A 21,445-nucleotide genomic window follows, 5' to 3' on the forward strand; every position below is an offset into this window, starting at 1 on the left:
TGTGGGCCGCAGAGTTTCCTGTGATAACAATATCATCGACATAAATTAATAACAGAGTGGTCACAGTCTGACTTCTGAAAATAAACAATGAGTGGTCCAGCATGGAACGTGAAAATCCATGTTTCTGAATCTCTAATGAGAAGATGTCAAACCAAGAGCGAGATGCTTGCTTCAGACCATAGATAGCTCTTTTTAACCTGCACACATGATTTTTACAATTTTGTTCTTGATATCGTATGGGATATCGTATGGGATATCGTATGCGGCTTGATTTTCTGACCTCAAGAGTGTGAGGAGTCAGATTGTTGACTGAGACATTATCCGAATGACTTGATGTTGTCAGTCTCTGTCTAGAATAGACAATGCCTTTGTATCTGCCCGGTACTTTCTCTGAATTCTGTGGCCCTGACGTCTTAGTGTTCTCAGACATCTCTTCTTCTTGCTGCACGCAATCTGATGAACATGCTTCATTGGAGCCAGCAAAAAGTTCTGAACTCAACCAAGGATAGTAAACTTCAGTTGGTATATTCGTTGCATCAACTCTGTCATCAAAATTTTGTTCATCAAAGACATTTCTTGAGATTCTGATACGTTTGTTGGTGGGATCATAACACCTATATCCTTTGTAGTCATTTGCGTATCCCACAAACCTACACTTTTGGGCCTTGTCCTGAAACTTGTTTCTCAGGGACCGATCAATATGCACATAGCAAACACATCCAAAAACACGCAGATCATGATAACTAGGATGAGCTCCAAAGAGACAGTGATAAGGAGACTTATTTTCCAGAACGACCATGGGCAATCTATTTATGACATGCACGGCAGAATAAAAAGCTTCTGTCTATAGGTTGATGGGAAGATTGCTGTCATGAAGCATACTTATGGCACTTTCAACGATATGTCTATGTTTTCGTTCAGAAATCCCATTTTGTTGAGGAGTGTGAGGACATGACACCCTTCTTCCTATTCCGTTATTTCGAAGAAAAGAAATAAAATCACGGGATGAAAATTCCCCACCTCCATCACACTGGAAAAATTGAATGGACTCAGAAATTTGATTTTTGACCAAGGAAAGAAAATTTTGAAAAGACTTTTGACTTATTTTTTATGAAATATATCCAAGTGTATCGAGAATAACTATCAACAAAGATTAGATAATATCTGCTTCTAGACCCAGAGACAATTGGGGCGGGTCCCCACACATCAGAACAAATAATCTCAAAAGGTTTTGAAGCTCTCTTATTAATGGAATGGAAAGGCAATACATGACTCTTGCATGAAAGACAACTAGAACATTTATGACTACTCTCATCCTCATTAAGACCTTTTGGAATGAGATTATTAGAAACAAGTTTCTCAATAAAATGACTCCCACAGTGTCCTAACCGACTATGCCATAAGAATGACTTATTACATTCAGAGATACTAAAAACACTGGCGGAAGAGGATGAACACGACTCTAATGAAGGCTTCAAAATCAAGTGAGCAGGGCGAACATCATGACATGGAGCTTCTTCAAAGACATACATGTTGCCTCGTCTCTTTCCTTCAGCGAATGTTTCCCTCGTGCGTAGGTCCTTGACCTGCACAGAGAAGGGAGTGAATTCAACTGAAGCATTGTTATCATCAATAAGTTTGGAGACGGAGACAATATTTTTCTTTATGTCAGGAGCATGAAGAACGTTAGAAAGAGTAAGAGTGGAATGTGACATGGGAATGACAGTCTTTCCAACATGAGAAACAGGATGGTGGAATCCGTCTCCAGTGACAATCTTACTTTTTTCGAAATAAGGAATAGGGGCAGATATCAACAAATTTTTAATCTCTCCACTGTCTCTGGTATTTATGAACTTTCTTTTGGTTTCTGTCTGCGGACCCTTTCCTTTATTCTCTGGATTATGCCAACAATTCGCCTTGATATGCCCCTTCTTGTTACAAAGGAAGCAAGTAGGAATGAATCTTGATCCCTATGCATGAGCTGACATGTTTGGAGTGGGAAGCAAACCGCGCCCTCCGTGTCCACTTCGCCCTTGTCCTCCTCGTCCCCGTCCTCTACCATAAGTCACTTCCGTGGTCAAAACTTCTTGAGTATTTGGATGATTATGAGTTTCTTCAGAGAATCCCTTCAGAGTCATTTCATACTGGATCAATTTGACTCGTAGCTCATCGAAGGTATGAAGAACAGGAAGGCACAATAGTGATGTAACTATCATATTGTAGTCAGATCCCAATCCACTCAGAGTTTGTTGCACTATGTCATTATCACTAACGGCACACCCTGTAACTACAAGCTGGTCTGTGATGATCTTTATCTTGTTCAAATATTCCATGATGGTCATAGAATCTTTTCTTAGCAACTGAAATTCTCTTTTTAGAAAAACCACCCTTGCTTGAGAAACCTGCGAATACGTCTGAACCAGTCGTTCCCAGAGTTTTAGCGTTGTACAGTTGTTAGGAATGGCAACGAGAATTTCTTGAGACAGAGTTGATGTGATGTATGCAACAACTGATTGATCTTTCATTTCCCAATTGAGAAATTCAACATTTTTGACATACACGATTGAACTCGCCCCTTGGTCATCTTTTTCTTCTCTCGGGATAAATTCTGGTGGGATTGAAGTGGTTCCATCCAGGTGACCTAAGAGGCCTTGACTCCTTATGAAAGGAATAATTTGTCTCTTCCAAATCAAGAAATTTGAGGTGTTTAACTTTTCAGAAACAAACTGGTTGAGAAAACTTGAAGAAAGGTTTGATTGAGAGTGATAAGAATCCATTGAGAATGAGAATCAACAGGAGTATCCATGAAAAATTCTAACCTTTTTTTTGGAACAGAGGGTCGTAAATTGTCAGAATCGGAGGATCCATGAACTGATGTTCAACTTGTGAAAACTGCTATACAACGACGTGTGAAAAACACCTTCACACATTAAATATATTTGCAGAAATAAGAATCAGGAAGGGAACTATACAATAAACATATATTTGAATATGCAAGTACGAGGAGAAGGTTGAACATAGGAAGATCGAACAGACAAGCAATAAAGGAATGTCAAACATGCAATATCAATAAAATGAAATAGGGATCATAATTGGTCTGGTGTTTCACATGAGTCGATTTCAGTGATTCACGTGAAACACAACCACTCCTTTTTACGGTTTGGGTTCACGTGAATAGGATTCACGTGAGCCTCAAATCCAAGAGAGAAAAAGACCCACTTGAAGTGTGGGTGCACAGAATAATTCAGGAAAGAGAAGAAGAATGAGGGAAAAAGAAGAGAAATGAAGAAGAGTAGATAAGGGGAAAAGCGAAAAAAAACCCTCAAAATTCCGATTGGATGTCAGAACTCCTGTTTAGAAGAGATGAGGGCTTCAGATTGGACTGTTGATGGGTTCGGCTGAAGAAGATGAAGAGGACTCGCTGAAGGATCTCGGCCTTTGATGGTTCGGCTGAAGAAGATGAAGGGGACTTGCTGAAGGAAGAAGATGAAGACGTGCTAAACTCCGATTGTCGCACCTGACGGAAACTTTTTTCGGCCCTTAGACAGATCTCGGCTCTGATACCATGTTAGAATTCCACCTTGGTACCTATATTGAGAAAACGAGAGAGAGAGAGAGACGAAGAAAAGATTATAAGAGGGGGGCTGCGGCTGTCACGATTTCTTATTTTAGAAATCGTGACCTAATGGCTATATTAATACACTTAAGTTTACATTGTGGGTCGGGTCGGGTCAGGTCTGGTGTAATATCCGAACCCGGATACAAATAAGAATACAGGTTTATACATGAATGAACTCGGGTCTGGTACAAGATCCAGACCTGAAACACTGTACACCTTTTTCAATCTCAACACTTCCCCTCAAACTTAAGATGATGCTAAAGGAATCATCCCAAATTTAGAGAGATGTTTTACAAATTTGATGGTGTAAGACTTTTTGTGAACACATTTGCAATTTGCTATTTATAGCTCACATGCCCAAGAGAAGTGATTCTATCTTCATATGCACACCTAGTAAAGTGACAATTAATTTCAATAAATTTTGTTATCTTATAAAATTCTGATTTTTTTTGCAATATTAATAGCACTCATATTCTCACAATACAATATGGTCTTTCCATGTACGAGCACTATAAATTCTATTGACAACCGTCTAATCCATATAATCTCTTTTGTAACTTGAGTCGTTATCCTGCACTTTGCTTCAGTTGTGGATTTAGCCTCTCTTTGTTGTTTCTCACTCTTTCATGAAATTAAAGAACTCCCAAGAAAGACACAGAAGCCTGGAGTAGAGAGTTTATCTTGAGTACACCACCCAAAAGCAACATCACAATATGTTCTAAGCTCACATGAGGTTGACGATGAAAAGAACATTTCATATTGCATAGTATCTTTAACATACTTGATGATTCTAAGTACAACATCAGGATGCACTGACCTTGGTGAACTCATAAATTGGCTTACTGTGTGGACTGCATAAGACATGTTAGGCCTAGTTATAGTCAAGTATATCAAACTTCCAACTACCTGTACACAACATGATTGTCTAATTCTTCTCCATCCGATGCTCTTAGCTTCATATTTGGCTCCATGGGAGAATCATCTTTCTTAGTATCATCAACTAATTTTTCCTTGGATATTAACTTAGTTGTGTACTTATATTGAGCCAAGTAAATTCCTCGCTTTGAATAGGCCACCTCAAGACCCAAAAAGTACTTTAGGATTCCCAAATCCTTCGATTCAAACCAATGTTGTGAAAAGTGTTGAGGCGTAGTGAAGTGCTCCATCAAAACATGAAGTGAGACCTAAGCCTTAAAATACATTTTAAAAAAATTAAAAAAACCTTTAAAAAATATCTAAAAGTATAAATAAATAAAAAATTCTTTTTTAATGAAGCAAAAACCAATAAGAAATAAAAAATCTCAAATAAATTCCAAAAAATATGAGAATAACATATAAAAGTAACATTAATGCAACAACTTGATCTATTTTTCATACATGCTTGCTTGAAAAATAGCTTTATTAAACTACTAAAATCACACATAAAAATCCATATCTACACTTGGTCTCAGAAACAAAAAGCTTAAACTTGTTTTTTCAATTGAAAATTCGTGAACAATGTGTAATGAGATATGACAAAAACAAATAAATGCCTCTTACGGGCAAGTACAACATCCATAAATGAAGCCTACTTTTGGATCAAGATACAATCACCAACACAATGCCATTTATGGGCAAGAGAGACAACATAAAAAATATAATGAATTTATTCAGAGAGTGCTTGAGAACAAGCATTACAATACAATAGGGGTTCTACCCTTTTATATACACAAAGGCAAGAAAAAGAGAGCCTTGAAACCCTCCTCAATGGCTAGAGATAGTCGTTGGGAACATAAATGCCCTTTAACTTTTGGCTAAAGGACATTTATGTACATAAAAAAATTTACCTAAAAGACCTAAAATAATTTACTATTGTGCCCCTAATGGGAACGACCTATTACATAAGGTAAAATAACTAAAATACCCCTAATGGGTTTTACTTATATATATATATACTTTAACACTCCTCAGACTTACAGTGTAATCATCGAAAGTATGAAACTGGAGAGAAGAGCTTTTGTAAAGAAGTTAACCAACTAAAATTTTGATTCTACATAAGGCAGGATGATGGTCTTCTTCAGATACTCTTCATGAACATAGTGACAATCTATTTCAATATATTTGGTACACTCATGAAACGTGTGATAGCCGGCTATGTAGATGGCGCTTTTATTGTCAGATCATAACCTTGAGGGTGATTGAATATGCATGTTCATATCTTCAAGTAATCTTCGCAACCAAACAATCTCTGATATTGTAGTATCCATTGCACAATATTCAACTTCAGTGAATGATAATGATACTTTCTGTTGTTTTTTACATTTCCACAACACAAGATAATTACTTAACAATACACAAAAGACAGTAGTTGAGCGATGATCAATCGAAGCACCTTACCAGGAGGAGCTTCATATTCCGGAGGTGTATCCATATAAACTTCTTCTTGTAAATTCCCATTTAAAAAAACATATTTTGGATATACAATAGTCAAGCAAGCTTCAACCCAAAAATGTTTTGGAACATTTTTTGAAATTAAAAGGGTTCTAGTGGTCTCAATTATGTGCCTATGTTTTCTTTTAGCTAATCCATTTTGTTGGTGTATAAGCACATGATCTTTGGTGTAAAATCTCATTGTTTTCTAAATAAGTTTTGAAATCATTTGACATAAACTCTCCCCCAGAGTCGGAGTGGAAGATAGAAATTTTAGTTTTAAATTGATTTTTGACAAGGTTATGATATTTTTAAAAATTTTAAAAAATTTCATGCTTTTTCTTAAGAAAGTATATCTAAGAAAATCTAGTATAATCATCAACAAAAATCACATAATAAGAGAGATAACATAGGGGAAGGGCCCCATACATCCGAATTCACTAATTCAAACGGTTTAGAAGAAAAGAAAGTCTCTTTAGGAAAAGAGAGGGCTTTCATTTTTCCAAGAACACAATCCTCACAATGAAATTTTTTATTACAAAATTTGTTCAAATGTGGTACATGGGATAACTTTGATAAACTAAGATGTCCTAGCCTTTGATGCCACAAAATTATGTCTACATTTCGAATATTATAACAAAACTTATCTTTTGGAAGCAAAAGATGATCCATGTAGTAGATGTCTCATTCTCTATGTCATTCCCCAATCTGCTTCTTGGACTGGTGATCTTGCACCCAACATTGGTTAGATGAGGAGACACTACATCCATGGTCGGTAATTTGAGAAACAAAGAGAAGGTTTAAATTTAACTTTGTGACAAATCTAATTTTTGGAATAAAAAATTTTGAAATACTTTTGAAATTCCTAATACCTTTTATATTAAGAGAGGACCCATCAACGGTAAAAACATTATTTTGCGTTGAATTAATGCAACATTCAGAAAGCAAAGAAATATGTGGTCATATGAAATGAGGCTTCAAAATCTAAAAAGCAAAAAACCTTACCGGGAGGCGAAGATATAGAGACCGCAACCCCTGAAAGAGAGGAAGAGGAATTTTTGATTAGTGGATGAAGGGCCTCCATGATTTGAAAGAACATAATCCAATGGATTTTGAATCTTCATTGGTTTCACTTATTTCTTCGTGGGACGTTCCCACAGATGCTACCTTTTTGTTTTCTCTTCCATTAAACTTGGGACCAGTGTTATAAAAAACGTGCCTTGAGGCACAAAAGGGGCGCCTCGCCTTGAGGTGCGGCCCTCTGTGCCTCAAGGCACAATTTTTTTTTTTTACAACAAGACTTCTGAGAAGTAATCAAAAAGATTTTTGTAGGTTAATCTCATATATTTTCTAGTTATTTTAGTTATGTAATCAATTTTTTAGTATATTACTATATTTTAACTTTTGTTGGTTAATCTCGTATATTTTTCAATTATTTCAGTCATGTAATTAGTTTCTTAATATATTTTAACTTTTGTTGGTTAATCTCATATATTTTCCAGTTATGTAATCAGTTTTTTAGTTACTTTTACATGTTAATCTCATATTTTTTAGAATAATCTCATATATTTTAACTTTTTTTGGTTAATCTCATATATTTTTCTGTTATTTCAGTTATGTAATCAGTTTCTTTGTATATTTTAACTTTTGTTGGTTAATCTCATATATTTTCCAGTTATGTAATCAGTTTTTAGTTACTTTTATATGTTAATCTCATATTGTTTAGTACTTATTTGAGATTTTCTATTTCTTATTGGTTGTTATTTCATCAATAAAACATTTCTTTATTTATTTGTATTTTTAGATATTTTTTATAATTTTTTTAAAGTTTTCAAATTTTTTTTTGAGGCTTATGCTTTACGCCTCGCCTCGGTTTTTGGTGGAGCGCCTCGCTACGCCTCAACGCTTTTCACAACACTGCTTGGGACAATATGGCTTGATGTGTCCCAGTTCTCCACAGGTGTGACATATATATATATATATATATTGTCATCATATATAGTCTCCCGTAGTAAGGTTTTGAAAAATTAGGTGGTTTGTAAACATTTGTATTGACACTCGGTCTTGAAATGGCCAAAACATTATCCTTGATCTCCTTAGACTCTGATATTGATTTCAATCTTGTCTCCTTCATACACATATAAGCTAAAACTTCATCTAAGGGAAGAGGTTTTTCCCTATGAATGATATTGACCTGAACTTGTTCAAATTCGGGTCTAAGACTTCTAAAAAATTGGAACAATTGTTCTTCATGCTTGTACTTTTGTTTTTGAACATCATTATGTGTCTCCCATATAGGCTCAAGCTTAGCCAATTGATCCCAAAGTCTTTTGAGGGTATTGTAGTATTCCCCTACCATTTTATCTCCTTGCTTACAATTATGTATTTTGTCTTTAAGATTTCACTTGTGAGCAACATCTTTTTGAGTATAGGTTTGTCTAACATATTCCCAAGCTCCATCCGCTCTTTCAAGTTAAAGAATATCGGAACATAGCTCCTCATGCATATACTACCCCTAAAAATAAAGAACCTTGACATGGCCCACTTCTTATTACTTGTAGGCTTTTTTGCATTTAAGCATAGCTTGTTTTCTATCAACTCCCTTAAGGCTTTCCTCCTTGGGTTCACCATCAGCTCCAACAACTATTTTTGTGAGAATTGGTTGTGGTTCCAATCTTGAACCATTGACAAATTGCCACATATCTTTACCCATGAGAATTCTTTTCATCGTTGCGGCCCACATATTATAGTTTTTCTCATCAAATTTAATGGGAACAATTACAATTTCTTTATCAGCCATGGCAGAGAAGAAAAAAACGATAGAGAACAAGAAAGAGGAAAGAAAAGAAGATTGCAAGAAAAAGTGTTGAAGAAGTTTGATGGCATGCTTCTCAAGACAACGAGCCAACAAACTAATGCTCCACCAATCTCACGATCCTCTTGATCTTCACTTACAAATTACACCCCAAGAGCACATTTAGCTTCGATGCCATGTAATGAGATATGACAAGCACAAATAAATGCTTCTTTTGGGCTCGTACAACATCCACAGATGAAAACCACTTATGGGTCAAGATGCGATCACAAACACAATGCCACTTATGGGCAAGAGAGACAACATAAAAATATAATGAGTTTATTGAGAGAGTGCTTGAGAACAAGCATTACAATACAAGACGGGTTCTACCCCTTTATATACACAAAGGCAAGAGAGCGAGCCTTGGGGACCCTCCCATTTAGCTTTTGGCTAAAGGACATTTATGTACATAAAAAAAATTACCTAAAAGACCTAAAACAATTCACTGTTGTGCCGCTAATGGGCACAACCTATTACATAAGGGAAAATTATTAAAATACCCCTAATGGGTTTTACTTATTACGTCAAGAAATATATATACTTTAACACAATGTTGTTCTTTATGGCATTACAAAACAAACAACAAACATTTTTATTTATCAAAAAATCATTTTTAATTTTCATGATGTAACAATCAATTGCATGTACATGCACAGTCACATGCATATTTGCAAATACTCATACGAACTAAAAATAACAATAAACAAATTGACATATACGGTTTTTATATATACAGTCAATTAATTGCAGAAAAAAAACCCAGTCATTAAGAAGCGAGTTAGAAGGAGAAGAATGGAAGAAGAAAAGGAAAACGGAGGAAAGAAGGTAAGAAGAAAAAGGAGAACAAAAGGAGAGAGAGAGAGAGAGAGAGAGAGAGAGCTGGTGGTGGTGCTCCCCTTCTTCGTCTCCTTCCTTTCAGTAGGAGAGAGATAGAGAGAGAGATCCCTAACCTGTCGGGCTTTCCTCAATTCTTGGTTTTTTTAATATCAAATTTGGGTCAAAATAGGGGCTTTGACCCTCATTTAACCCAAGTAGGTTGAGGCGCATGCCTTAGGCCTTTTACGCTATTTATGTGTGCCTCAAGGCACAAAGGCCCTCTCTTTGAGGCGAGACACGCTTTTCACAAAACTGTTTCAAACACATTGATCAACTTCTTTTTAGTATCTTCAATCTTTTGCACATAATCAACTATGACAATCATATTATCCACATACGAAAGCAGTATGCATTTCGCTTGGTTAGATGATGACACAAACAATGTTGAATCATGGTAGCTTTGCTTGGAACCTAGGGATTTTGTAGCAGAACTAAGCTTCTCAAACCAAGCCCGTGGAGCTTGTTTGAGATCATACAAAGCTCTCTCCAATTTGCACTCTGTTCCTTCAGAATATCCTTGTGAAGCTTCGTGTACACTTTTTCATCCAAGTCTCTATTTAAGAAGGGATTCTTTATATCTAACTGCCACAAACTCCAAGACCCATTTGAGAAAAAAAATTGCATAATCTATTCCATATTGTTGGCTAGACCCCTTTGCCACCAACCTATATTTATATCTTTCAATGGAGTCGTCTGCCTTGGTCTTTATTTTGTAAATCTACTTGCATCCTACTGCATTCTTTCTGGATGGAAGTTTCACTAGCTCTGAAGTCAGCATTCTTTTTAGTGCACTTAACTTTTCAGTCATTGACATTTGCGACTCTTATTTAGAAGTTGCCTTTCAATAAGAATTAGGCTGAACATATGAATGAATTAGGGTCAAATATGCATGGCGGTTTGGAGAAAATGATACATAGGATACAAAACAAGTAGGAAGAACAAAAACTCCTGAGCAATAACGTACCTAGGAAGGAGATGAAGGAACTTGAACCGCATGTTCAAAATCAGTTGGAAGGGAATTAGAATTAGCCTCCAAGTGTTCAGAACTTCAAACTCTTGCTACCCTATTTGCTCTAGAAATGGTACACACATATCTCCTTGTCTTCTGACATGTTTGGCCAAACCTGATATATGGCATTTGAGAATAATTTTGAACATTAGAATCTATCAGGAGCAATAGAGGAGTCTCAAGAAGAGGAACTCAAAAGAGTGGAAAGAGATAGAAAATTGTATTCCATTAAAGAATGAAAGAATACAACCCTTTTACCTCTTGGTTACACTACAAGACAAAATGCAACTATAGAAGAATCATAGAAATACCCTTGTAAATTAGAATATGTACACTTATGAAGGGTAGCACAAGACTACATGAAACCTATATTACATGCCAACACTCCCCCTCAAACTTGAGATGATACTAACCGAATCATTTCAAGTTTGGAAAGAAATGCTCTAAAATGAGATGGTGAAAGACTTTTAGTAAACGCATATGCGACTTGCTCTTTTGATATTATGCCATCCTCATAAGCACGCCTGGTGAAATGACAATCAATTTCTATGTGCTTTGTCCTCTCATGAAACTCAGGATGTTTGGCAATGTGAATTGCACTCATGTCGTCACAATAAAGAGGAGTCTTCTCATGATTGTCTATGCTAAGATCCTTTAATAACCACTTGATCCATATGAGCTCTGTTGTCACTAGAGCTATGGCACTATATTCAACTTCAGTTGTAGACAATGCTACTCTTTGTTGTTTCTTGCTCTTCCATGAAATCAATGAACTTTCAAGAAACATGCAAAATCATCACAATATACTCTAAGATCACATGAAGTAGATGAAGAGAATAACATATCATACTGCATTGTATCCAGGGGTGTCAACGGGACGAGTTTGGTTCGGACCCAAGTGGAACCAGACTGGCCCCTATTTTTGGGTATGGTATCAGGTCTGGATATGGGTCTAATTGGACCCACTATAAGAGAAACCATGTCCAGACCCGATAAGAACTACATGAACCAGACCCAGGCCATACCCAATAAAATAATATTTTTTATCATTTTTACATTGAAAATTTGCAGGTCTTAATCAAAACTCGGGTGGGGTATAAAATTTCACAAACTATACCCGGATCCATGTATTAATCGGACCTTTAGGTCCAGACCCGATAAGAACTACATGAACCAGACCCAGGCCATACCCAATAAAATAATAATTTTTATCATTTTTACATTGAAAATTTGCAGGTCTTAATCAAAACTCAGGTGGGGTATAAAATTTCACAAACTATAGCCGGATCCATGTATTAATCGGACCTTTAGGTCCAAACCCGGGTCTTAATCGGGTCTTATTTATCACCATACCTGGACCCTATAGGGTTTGGTACGGGTCAGGTCCGGGTAAACCCGACTCGTTGACACCCCTAATTGTATCTCTAACATACCTAACTATCCTTGGAATTATGGCCATAGTGATTTTGGTGCACTCATAAACTAACAATGTGCACAACATATGAAATATTTGGTCTGGTGATAGGTAAATTATGCTTCCAACCAATTGTCTATATAAAGTAGGATCTTCTAATGTTTCTCCATCCAAAGCCCTTAGTTTTGTATTTTCTTCCATAGGAGAATCCACTCCTTTTTGTGTCCTCAACAAGTCTTGCTTTAGTTACTAGTTCTATGACATACTTATGCTAGGCCAAATAAATTCCACGCCTCGAGTAACCAACTTCAAGGCCTAGGAAGTATTTCAAATATTTTGGCAAGCTTCTCTTGTCTCTGTAATCTTTTGAACATCATCACATGTAGCAATCATGTTATCTACATATAAAAGAAGTATACACTCCCCAAGACATGATGAAACAAGCAAGGCAGGATCATGATGACTTTGTTTAAAACCCAAAGCTAAACTTTTTAAACCATGCTCTTGGAGCTTGCTTATTTCATAAGTCCATATAATGCTCTCTTTAGCTTATACACTTTCCCTGCATCATAGTATCCTTGAGGAAGAGCCATGTAAACTTCTTCAACCAAGTCTCCATTCAAAAAAACATTCTTCACATCTAATTGCCACAATTTTCATGCATTAAGAGAAGCCACTGCAAAGAGAGTTCTAATAGAGGTCATATGTGTTGTTGGAGCAAAGCTTTTGCATAGTCTATGCCATATTGTTGAGTGTAGCCTTTGACAACTAATCTTGTTTTATATCTTTCAATCGAGCCATCTGCCATAGTTTTAATTTTGAAAACCCATTTGCACCCTACTACATTCTTTTCAGGTGGTAGTTCTCCCAAGTTTGCATCATTTCCAAACCATCCAACACTTCAACTATTGCCATTTGCTATTCTTATTTGGAAGCTGCCTCTACATAGGAAGTAGGTTCAACGTAGGAAATGGTAAGAGCTAGAAATACATAATGTTTTGAAGAGAACGACTCATACAAAACAAAATGAGTGGGAGAAACAAAAACACAAGAACTACGATGTACTTGGTGAAGAGAAGAGGAAATGACTCGAGTTGCACTATCAGAATCAGCTGAAAGTAGATCAGGATTGGCCATTGAAGATTCCATTTCTTCTTGCTCTACTCTCTCTAGAAAAGGTACAATTAGGACTCCTTGTGTCCTTTAATAAACTTGTTCAAATATGTTAATTGTAACAACCCAAACCGGGGCCTCTCGAGCTCGGGTTCGTGGACGTTAGTTCCCAAACCCAGGCTCGAGAGGCCCCGGCTTGGATTGTTACAATTGGTATCAGAGCCAGGTTTTGATCTTGAAACTTGTGGGTTATGGGCCCACCACGCTTCCGCTGTGCCACTTTGATTTCATATTCATGGAGTTTGTCATCTTGCCCCCTGCCAACGGGTCCTTCTCAAAAAGAGATTCACTGATCCAAAAATCACCCGAATCTGATATCGGGGTGAAAAGTTGTGCCTAATCTACTAATCGGGCATAACAAGGGCAAAATAGTCTTTTTACCTTTCCTGCAGATCAGAAATCCAGGTAACGAAATTCTCCAGGGATTCATACTAATATCCAGATCTGATTCATCATTATCTTGAGTATTAACTATTACCCCTTTTTCTTCTTTCTTAAGATAAAGCATTAGAAAAGATATATCTTTCTCATTTTCTTCCATCTCCAACCTACTCAAAATATGGAATATATTCTGAAAACTGAAATCCATATTCTTTTTTCAACTGCATAATAGCACTTGTATCTCTTTTGCCCTTTAGAAAATCTCAAGAAACAGCGTTTCACAGCCCGAGAAGAGACCTTGTCTCTGTATCTATCAAGTAACATTACCAAAGACTTTTACAACCAAAGACTTTCAACGTGTCATAGTTGGGAGAAACTCCATACATTTTTTGATAGGGGGATATGCCTTTTAGCATCCCTGAAGGCATAGAATTTATTTGATACACTGTCATACTTGACCTAAAAGGTAGAGCATGACTCTCAGTCAATTTGCATCTTTCACGATTTTTAACATGCTTAGAAACAACCGCTTTGGACCCTTTCAAACCATTTGAAGACACAAGATATTGGAGTCTAGAACTAGATATATGACCAAGTCATAGATGCCAAAGCATAGAGTCATCCAAAACTATAGCTCCAATATTGGTTTTCGATCTTCTTTGCAGTCTCATGTCCAGCCAGTCTAGGTTATAGAGGTCTCCTCTTCTATGACCAATCTCAATCTTCCTCCTCGATAGTTGCTCCTATACAACAGAACCAAGAGGAGAGAAAATGACATTACAGTTTAGTTTACTCAATTGGCCAACTGAAATGAGGTTCATAGCAACAAAGGGTACATAACGAAGTTGAGAAATGTTTAACCTACTCCCAAGACAAGAAGAGGGAGTAATGGACCCAATTTTTGAGAATAGAACCACTGCAAGGAACACAATTATCTGAACCTCCAAATCTACCACCACTTCTGCCTCCTCTACCACCTTGCTGCTTGGCCTTCACAAGAGCAGTTTCTTCAGTGGGACGTGATCCAAGAGACTTATTCTTCGTCTTTTATGCCATCAACTCTCCTATGGTCTGGATCAGAGTAGGAAGAGACACTCTATGATGAATTTCATTTCTCACACTATCAAATTCAGACCTCAAAACCATCAAAAGATCTATGACTTGTTGATCATTTGCCTCTGCTTCAAGCTTCTTACAGTCACTGCACTTCTTGCATCTTGCCCACTTCACATTTGGGAGCATGGGAGTAAGAGCATCTTAAAGTTGCTGAAACTTGGCACAGATGTTCTGAATTGATTCACCCTCTTGCCTCAAGGTTTAAGATCTTGAGACAATTGATATCTGCGAGCCCAATTTGATTGCTCATAAACTTGTTTCAAATACTCCCAACATTTCCTTGCTTTCTTAAACTTCACAATATTCATGGCGATGTTTTGCTCAACCGAGCTGAGAAGCCATGACTTGACCTTGGCATTGTCCCTATCCCACTCATCAAACCTTTTATCAGTCATCAACAACTTCGGGCTTTCTTTTTTAGTAATCCAGGTATCCTCCATACCTGAGCCTAGGGGTGGGCATCGGGCTGGCCCGGGCCCGTTTAGAGCTCGACCCGCCGGGCTTTAAGTGTGGCCCGGTTCTTAACGGGCTCGGGTTTGAAGAGCAGCCTATGGCCCGGGCCCAACGGGCCAATGTAAGGTGGGCCGGGTCTGGCCCGACCCGGCCCAAATACATTTGTAAATAGTAATAATTAACAAATTCTCAACTTCCCATGCACCCAACTAATTATCTTTTTAGTTTTCATAAGATTAATGTAACTAATTAGGTAAATAATAATAGTTACCAAGTTACTATGCAACAATTAATTTTTTAAAATTTTATATTGTTAAAAAATTAATAAATAATTCAGGCCCATCGTGCCGGCCAAGCCTGGCCCACGTATATAATGGGCCGGGTTTCGGCCCGGTACCTAATGGGCCTGGGCCTTAAACATTGGCCCAAACCCGGCCCATGGCAGGCCGGGTCGGCCCACCTCTACCCGAGTCCCTTAACAATAGTTCTTACATCCTCAGCCCAATATGCATAGTTGGTTCCATCCAACTTAATAGGTATAATATATATTGATTCCTTCTTGTCCATACTTCCTTACCCCTAAACTACAATTCAGCCTGCGCACAATACAAATTCACAGCAGAAAAATAGAACCCAATGGGTTTCACCACCCTTAGACAAAACTAATGAGGGACACCACATATCTGAATGTACAAGATCAAAAACCCTATCGTACTCTACCTCCCTAGAGTCGAAAGGTAATGCATGACTCATGTTAGTGCTTCAATGTTTTGATGTAACAAACACTTAGGACCCTTATAAGTTGAAAGCAGAATAGGAACTCAAATATTATAGTAAAGTCCAACAGTGAAAACATGTCAGATTCTCTAAGAATTTTCAAAACCTTGTCTTTACTGGTAAATGTTAACATAAGTTTTGAGGAAAAAAGTGAATATGTAAAAGCATGAAAACTTATCGTTTTTATTCTGGAATAACCCCTCAAAAATACCAAGGTACTACATTGGGATTTTTGGATCTTATGTTAATATTCAATATATGGGGAAAATGTCATTTTCAAATTCTTGACGTTAAAATCATGAGAAATTTGAAGTCCTTATATTTCTTGTTAAATGCATATTAAATGAAATTATTTATTAGAAACTTGAGCATGTGTTTTGCATGTCTAGACTGCCTTATGCATCTTTCTTTACATGTGTAACTGTGCCTCTGGATATATTCTGAGGATCTCAGTGAAGTCAGATGTTAAAGCTTATTTGTTTTTTTCTTTTAATCATGATTTTTACATGGCTAAGCAGTTTTATTTCTCCATGCTTGAAAAATCAACTGATATGTTTACTGGCATTCATTGAAATTAATTATACATCAGGTTGTTAAAGTGGCTGATTTTGGTGTTGCTCGTTTCCTAAATCAAGGTGGAATCATGACAGCAGAGACTGGAACATATAGGTGGATGGCACCTGAGGTAGCATCAGTGATTGCTTTTATATTTTTTAAGCTTTTCTGGTTTTCTGATATAAGTTGGAACAAAAGAACTTTCAAGAAAACATAATGTGTATAAGGAAAATTTTCATCTAAAGAAGTAAATCAAAGAAAGCAAATACAGAGCTTACTCCAGAAAGCTAGTTATTTTAATTCTAGCCAGGTGGCATGACTTCAACCCTTTGATTTTTCTCTATGCTAAATGTCTGTCTTAGTAATTCCTTCTAATTGTTCATCATGGAGATGGAATTTCTCCTGAAACATCCTATCTTATGCTTTTCCGAATATCTTTCAGTTCATTCACCCATCTTGATTACTTTCTTGGCATAGTTTCTTGAAGAATTTTTTGTATTATGTAGTTCCATCCAATGGTGGTGCTCAGCCACCCACTGCCATATGCAACCTGTGACTCAGTTTATGCTTGACTTAATCCATATTACTGAATAAGACAATAGTTTGCTTTACTTTTACCTTTCTGAACCTGTTAACATCCACTAGACACAGTAGACACTAACCAAAAGAACTTGATATATATCCATGTGTGTGTGTGTGTGTGTGTGTGTGTGTGTGTGTGTGATAGAGAGAGAGGTAACCTAGTTGGTGTTTAAAGAGAAGGCTGTCTAAGTTTTACTGATAAGTTGTAAATATTTTCCTTTATTTTAGTTTGTTGTAATTTTAAGGAAATGACAAACCCTAGATTTTGTCAGCCACAGACTTGCATTTTTCTATTCCTAGTTTTAACATTGTGTTTTACTCCTTTTCCAGTAACATGCCTGTATCTTCTCTTATTTTCTGTTTTATTTATAAGATCATGAACATTAAAGTGTTTTGCTGGGTTTGGAATGTACAAGTGCTGATATTCTTTGGTTCTCAAATGCCACCAAAATTTTGTCATTAATAGGTGATAAATCATCAGCCATATGATCAAAAGGCGGATGTATTCAGTTTTGCTATTGTACTATGGGAATTGTTAACATCAAAGGTTTTTCTTTGAACCACCTTCTATTATTGAAGATTTATTAGTTGATTTGAACTCAATATTTGCCCGTATTTTTTCTTAATGTGTTTTATGATCATGCAGATTCCGTATGATACCATGACACCCTTACAGGCTGCTTTAGGAGTGAGACAGGTTTTGCTACATGAAGCACTTCCTACTCTTTTATGTTGTCTGAGTCACATGCCCTGTATTTATCAAATTAATGATGGGTGGAGTCATCGTCTCCCTGATGCCAGCAAGGGGAACATAAATTCCAGGGGCTCCACCCATGCTTCCACACACGTAAGGGGGTAAACCAAGGGGAATTACGATATGGTCCATATCCAACCATTTCTCAACCCCCTTGTTGCCAGAATGGCATTGGGAGTGATGAAGGAATTGGTCAATATTCATTTGTTTTGGTGGATATGGATGAGTTCTAGCTTTTTTACCAAACTTTCCTGAAAAAAGAAAAAAGAAAAAAGAAAAACCTGATGGTGTTCTGTGTTTCTTGAGGCCACCATAGTTTAAAAACTGTTATGATTAAACGAAAATTTTTATTGAATTTGTTGGCATCATCCAAATGCAGACACCAACAACCACCATGGTTATGTGTGTGTTTTTGCATGCACAACTCACTGGTGCTTATAGAATGTGCATGTTAGAGAGAGGAGAGATAGTGAGAGATACTGTTAGTTTTATTTGACACATTTGACATTCTGCCATGATGCTCTGTTCAGGGGTTGCGGCCACCACCACCTGACAATGCTCCCCCCAGACTATTAGCTTTAATGCAGAAATGTTGGGAGGCAGTTCCTGGAAAACGCCCGTCCTTTTGGGAAATAATTTGTGAACTTGAAGATATCCTTTCTGAGGTTTGAGTTCGTTCATCAATCACCATATTGATCACTTCTATCCCATATAGTAGATCTCCCATAACAGTGGATCGTCTTCTGCAGGTTGCGTCAGTCACGTGACTCTTGAAGATTTGCATTGCTGCAGTCATTTATCATTCAGAAGAGAAGGTACTATGTATCTTCAGGGTACAGAAATACAAGCAACTACAAGTTTATTCGCGCAGATCCCCTTTTGTGTAATCAGAGCTTGTTGGTTAAGGTGAAAGAATATGTAAAGATGTATCGTATTGTAAGCCCCAGTTGCTGGAAGAATGTATACGTCATCAATTTGTTTTTGAAGGCTTGAAGTTTGTATCAAATGAAATACGTGTGGGATTTCTTCTCTTTTTCTTCTTGGGAGTTTCTTGAATGTATTACAGATCAAGTTCTTGCAGTATGCATTGCAGCATGAAAGTAATGGAAAACGGTTTTGAAAAATTGTTGTTCTAGTGGTATGTCATATTCATGGAACAGTCTTCTTATTTTTAGAGAAACAAAAATAGAATGAACCAACTGGTTGTGCAGCACAGGAATGGGTGTCCTTTTGCGGGCTAGGACGCTCATCCAGGGTTAACTATCTAGGGGGGGGGGCATTAAGTGACTTAGCTAAGTTGGCCTGTTCAATGCCAGAGTGAGGGAAAGATTATGAAGCAAGGGTGGCTGGGATACTCTCTCTCTCTCCTGTGTGTGTGCGTGTGCATGCATGTAGCAGTAGGAAGATGGATCTTTTTCTTCACTGGGTGGTTGGTGGAAGCATTCACGCACTGTTTGGGAGAGTGCAATTTGTACTTCAGGAATTGCTCATTAGTTTCATTTTTTTATATTTGGAAATTTTACCTCTTGTTTGGAAATACCTTGCAAGAATCTTGCCAGAATTGGTGTTTCTTTCCCAAATACCTTCACCCTACAAGGTTATATTTTTTTAAAAATGCTTGTATTATATGACAAAAATGATGTGTTTCTCAAAAAGCCCTACAATTTGCCAAAATCTGTTGATGTCCAAAATCGCAAAGGTTGAGAGTAGACCATTTTAACCTTCAGGATATGTAGATTGTAGTGTACATAAAAAATGATCAGTATCCGAAAAATGCTTTACAATTTACCAAATCTGTCGAATGGACAATATCGTAGTTTGCAATTTTTTCTTGGTGCTTTTATCCCTTGCAAGTGCAAATTTTTGATTTTTGCATGTCATGACTTTAAAATAATACCCAGGTAATTCGTCAACAAAATCACATTTGAGGTTGTAAAATTTCAAACAATTTGCAAAACTTGTGACAAGTTTCACGCAATCACCAGCGAAAATCATAAAATTTGAAGTCCGCTAATACGAAATTGCGGACTAGTATCACATTAAGTATTGTGAAATTATGAAAAATTGTGAAAGTTCGATATTACAAAAATTTTTATTCCAATCGTACATGTATTGCGTAATTATTTTTTCTTGTAAAATTTTGTTCGAATAATATAAAAGCAAAGCTAGAGTTTTACAGAAACTAGGTTTTTTGAGGGCTCCAACTAGTAAGAAATTATAATAATTTTTTCACGACCAAGCATTGACAGTGAGAAGATCATTAGTGGAAAATCATCGACGACAATTTTTTTCGATAAGGGCATCTTATGGTATGGATGACAATGAAAATGAAATCCTCAATCCATTCTCATCATAGAGGACGGGAAACGATGATGCTGTATCTCCTCATCAACACAGAGTCGACGTATCTCATTGTCAACGTTCGATCATGTGGTATGGGTGGGACATGCAACATTCTTGAGGCCTCTGCTTTAAAAAATTGTATTTTTTTTATAAGCACATCTCATAGTATGGGTGAGATAGGAAACCAAAAGTCTACAAGTTAGCGTTTGATGCGGTGATATGCAGGAGAAGAACATAGTGTAGTATTTTCTTTTCATAAAAAATGTAGTGATATGCCACATTCTTGAGGCCGAAGAGATCGAGGTACCTTTACACGTACTTTGTTTTCTCCCCATAAAAAAGGAAGTTAGAAAAGCAGCATTCTTGTGAAAGAATAAAATAAATGCAATGCATGAGCGGCTTTGCTATGTAAAAATCTTTGTTTTGTGAAAGAATGGAATGAATGTAATCCATGAGCAATGCCATTTTGTGAAAGAATGATGCTTCGTTTCTCAACTCCTTTTTCGTATCTGAATGCCTTTTTTTTGCAAACCCCAAATTACGGCCCACCTCCAACAATTTTTTCTGCGAATCGTGGATGCGAAAAACAAAATTTGCAATACCAATGCGATGCTAGTAATTTCTCAATATCAAACTTTCATAAATTTTTGCATGTAACTTGCGAAATTCTTTTTTGATTTAAAAAGAATGAAGAAAAATTCTGACGTACCAGTTTGGGAGAGTGCAATTTGTACTTCAGGAATTGCTCATTAGTTTCATTTTTGTATATTTGGAAATTCTACCTCTTGTTTGGAAATACCTTGCAGGAATCTTGCCAGAATTGGAGTTTCTTTCCCAAATACCTTCACCCAAACAAGGTTATATTTTTCAAAAAAAAGTTGTATTATACGACAAAAATGATGTGTTTATCAAAAACCCCTAAAATTTGTCAAAATCCATTGATGTCCAAAATCACAAATATTGAGAGTAGAGCATTTTAACCTTTGTGTGTGCAAGCCTCTTGAGGATATGCAGACTGTAGTGTATGCCAAAAATGATGCGTATCCAAAAAATGCTTTACAATTTACCAAATCTGTCGAATGGATAATATCGTAGGTTCTCAATTTTTTCTTGGCGCTTTTATCCCT

General features: G+C 36.8%; 1 protein-coding gene across 2 annotated transcripts in view; it reads left to right on the forward strand.

Moving 5' to 3' along the window:
• The window catches only part of LOC149847161 (serine/threonine-protein kinase STY46-like), an 81,900-nt gene extending 62,801 nt beyond the window's left edge, over positions 1-19,099 (forward strand). Inside the window, exons 12-16 of one of the 2 annotated variants that reach the window (XM_089996852.1) lie at positions 16,674-16,769; positions 17,688-17,768; positions 17,868-17,918; positions 18,506-18,640; positions 18,725-19,099. In XM_089996852.1, the coding sequence (XP_089852978.1) occupies positions 16,674-16,769; positions 17,688-17,768; positions 17,868-17,918; positions 18,506-18,640; positions 18,725-18,742 (381 nt within the window). In that variant the 3' untranslated portion in view covers positions 18,743-19,099. The remainder of the gene's footprint in view (positions 1-16,673; positions 16,770-17,687; positions 17,769-17,867; positions 17,919-18,505; positions 18,641-18,724) is intronic. The other variant, XM_089996853.1, reaches the window with a different exon arrangement.
• Positions 19,100-21,445: the final 2,346 nt, after the last annotated feature.

Source organism: Nuphar pumila, chromosome 2, assembly GCF_984573655.1.
Source record: "Nuphar pumila chromosome 2, dmNupPumi1.hap1.1, whole genome shotgun sequence".
Classification (NCBI taxonomy): Eukaryota; Viridiplantae; Streptophyta; class Magnoliopsida; order Nymphaeales; family Nymphaeaceae; genus Nuphar; species Nuphar pumila.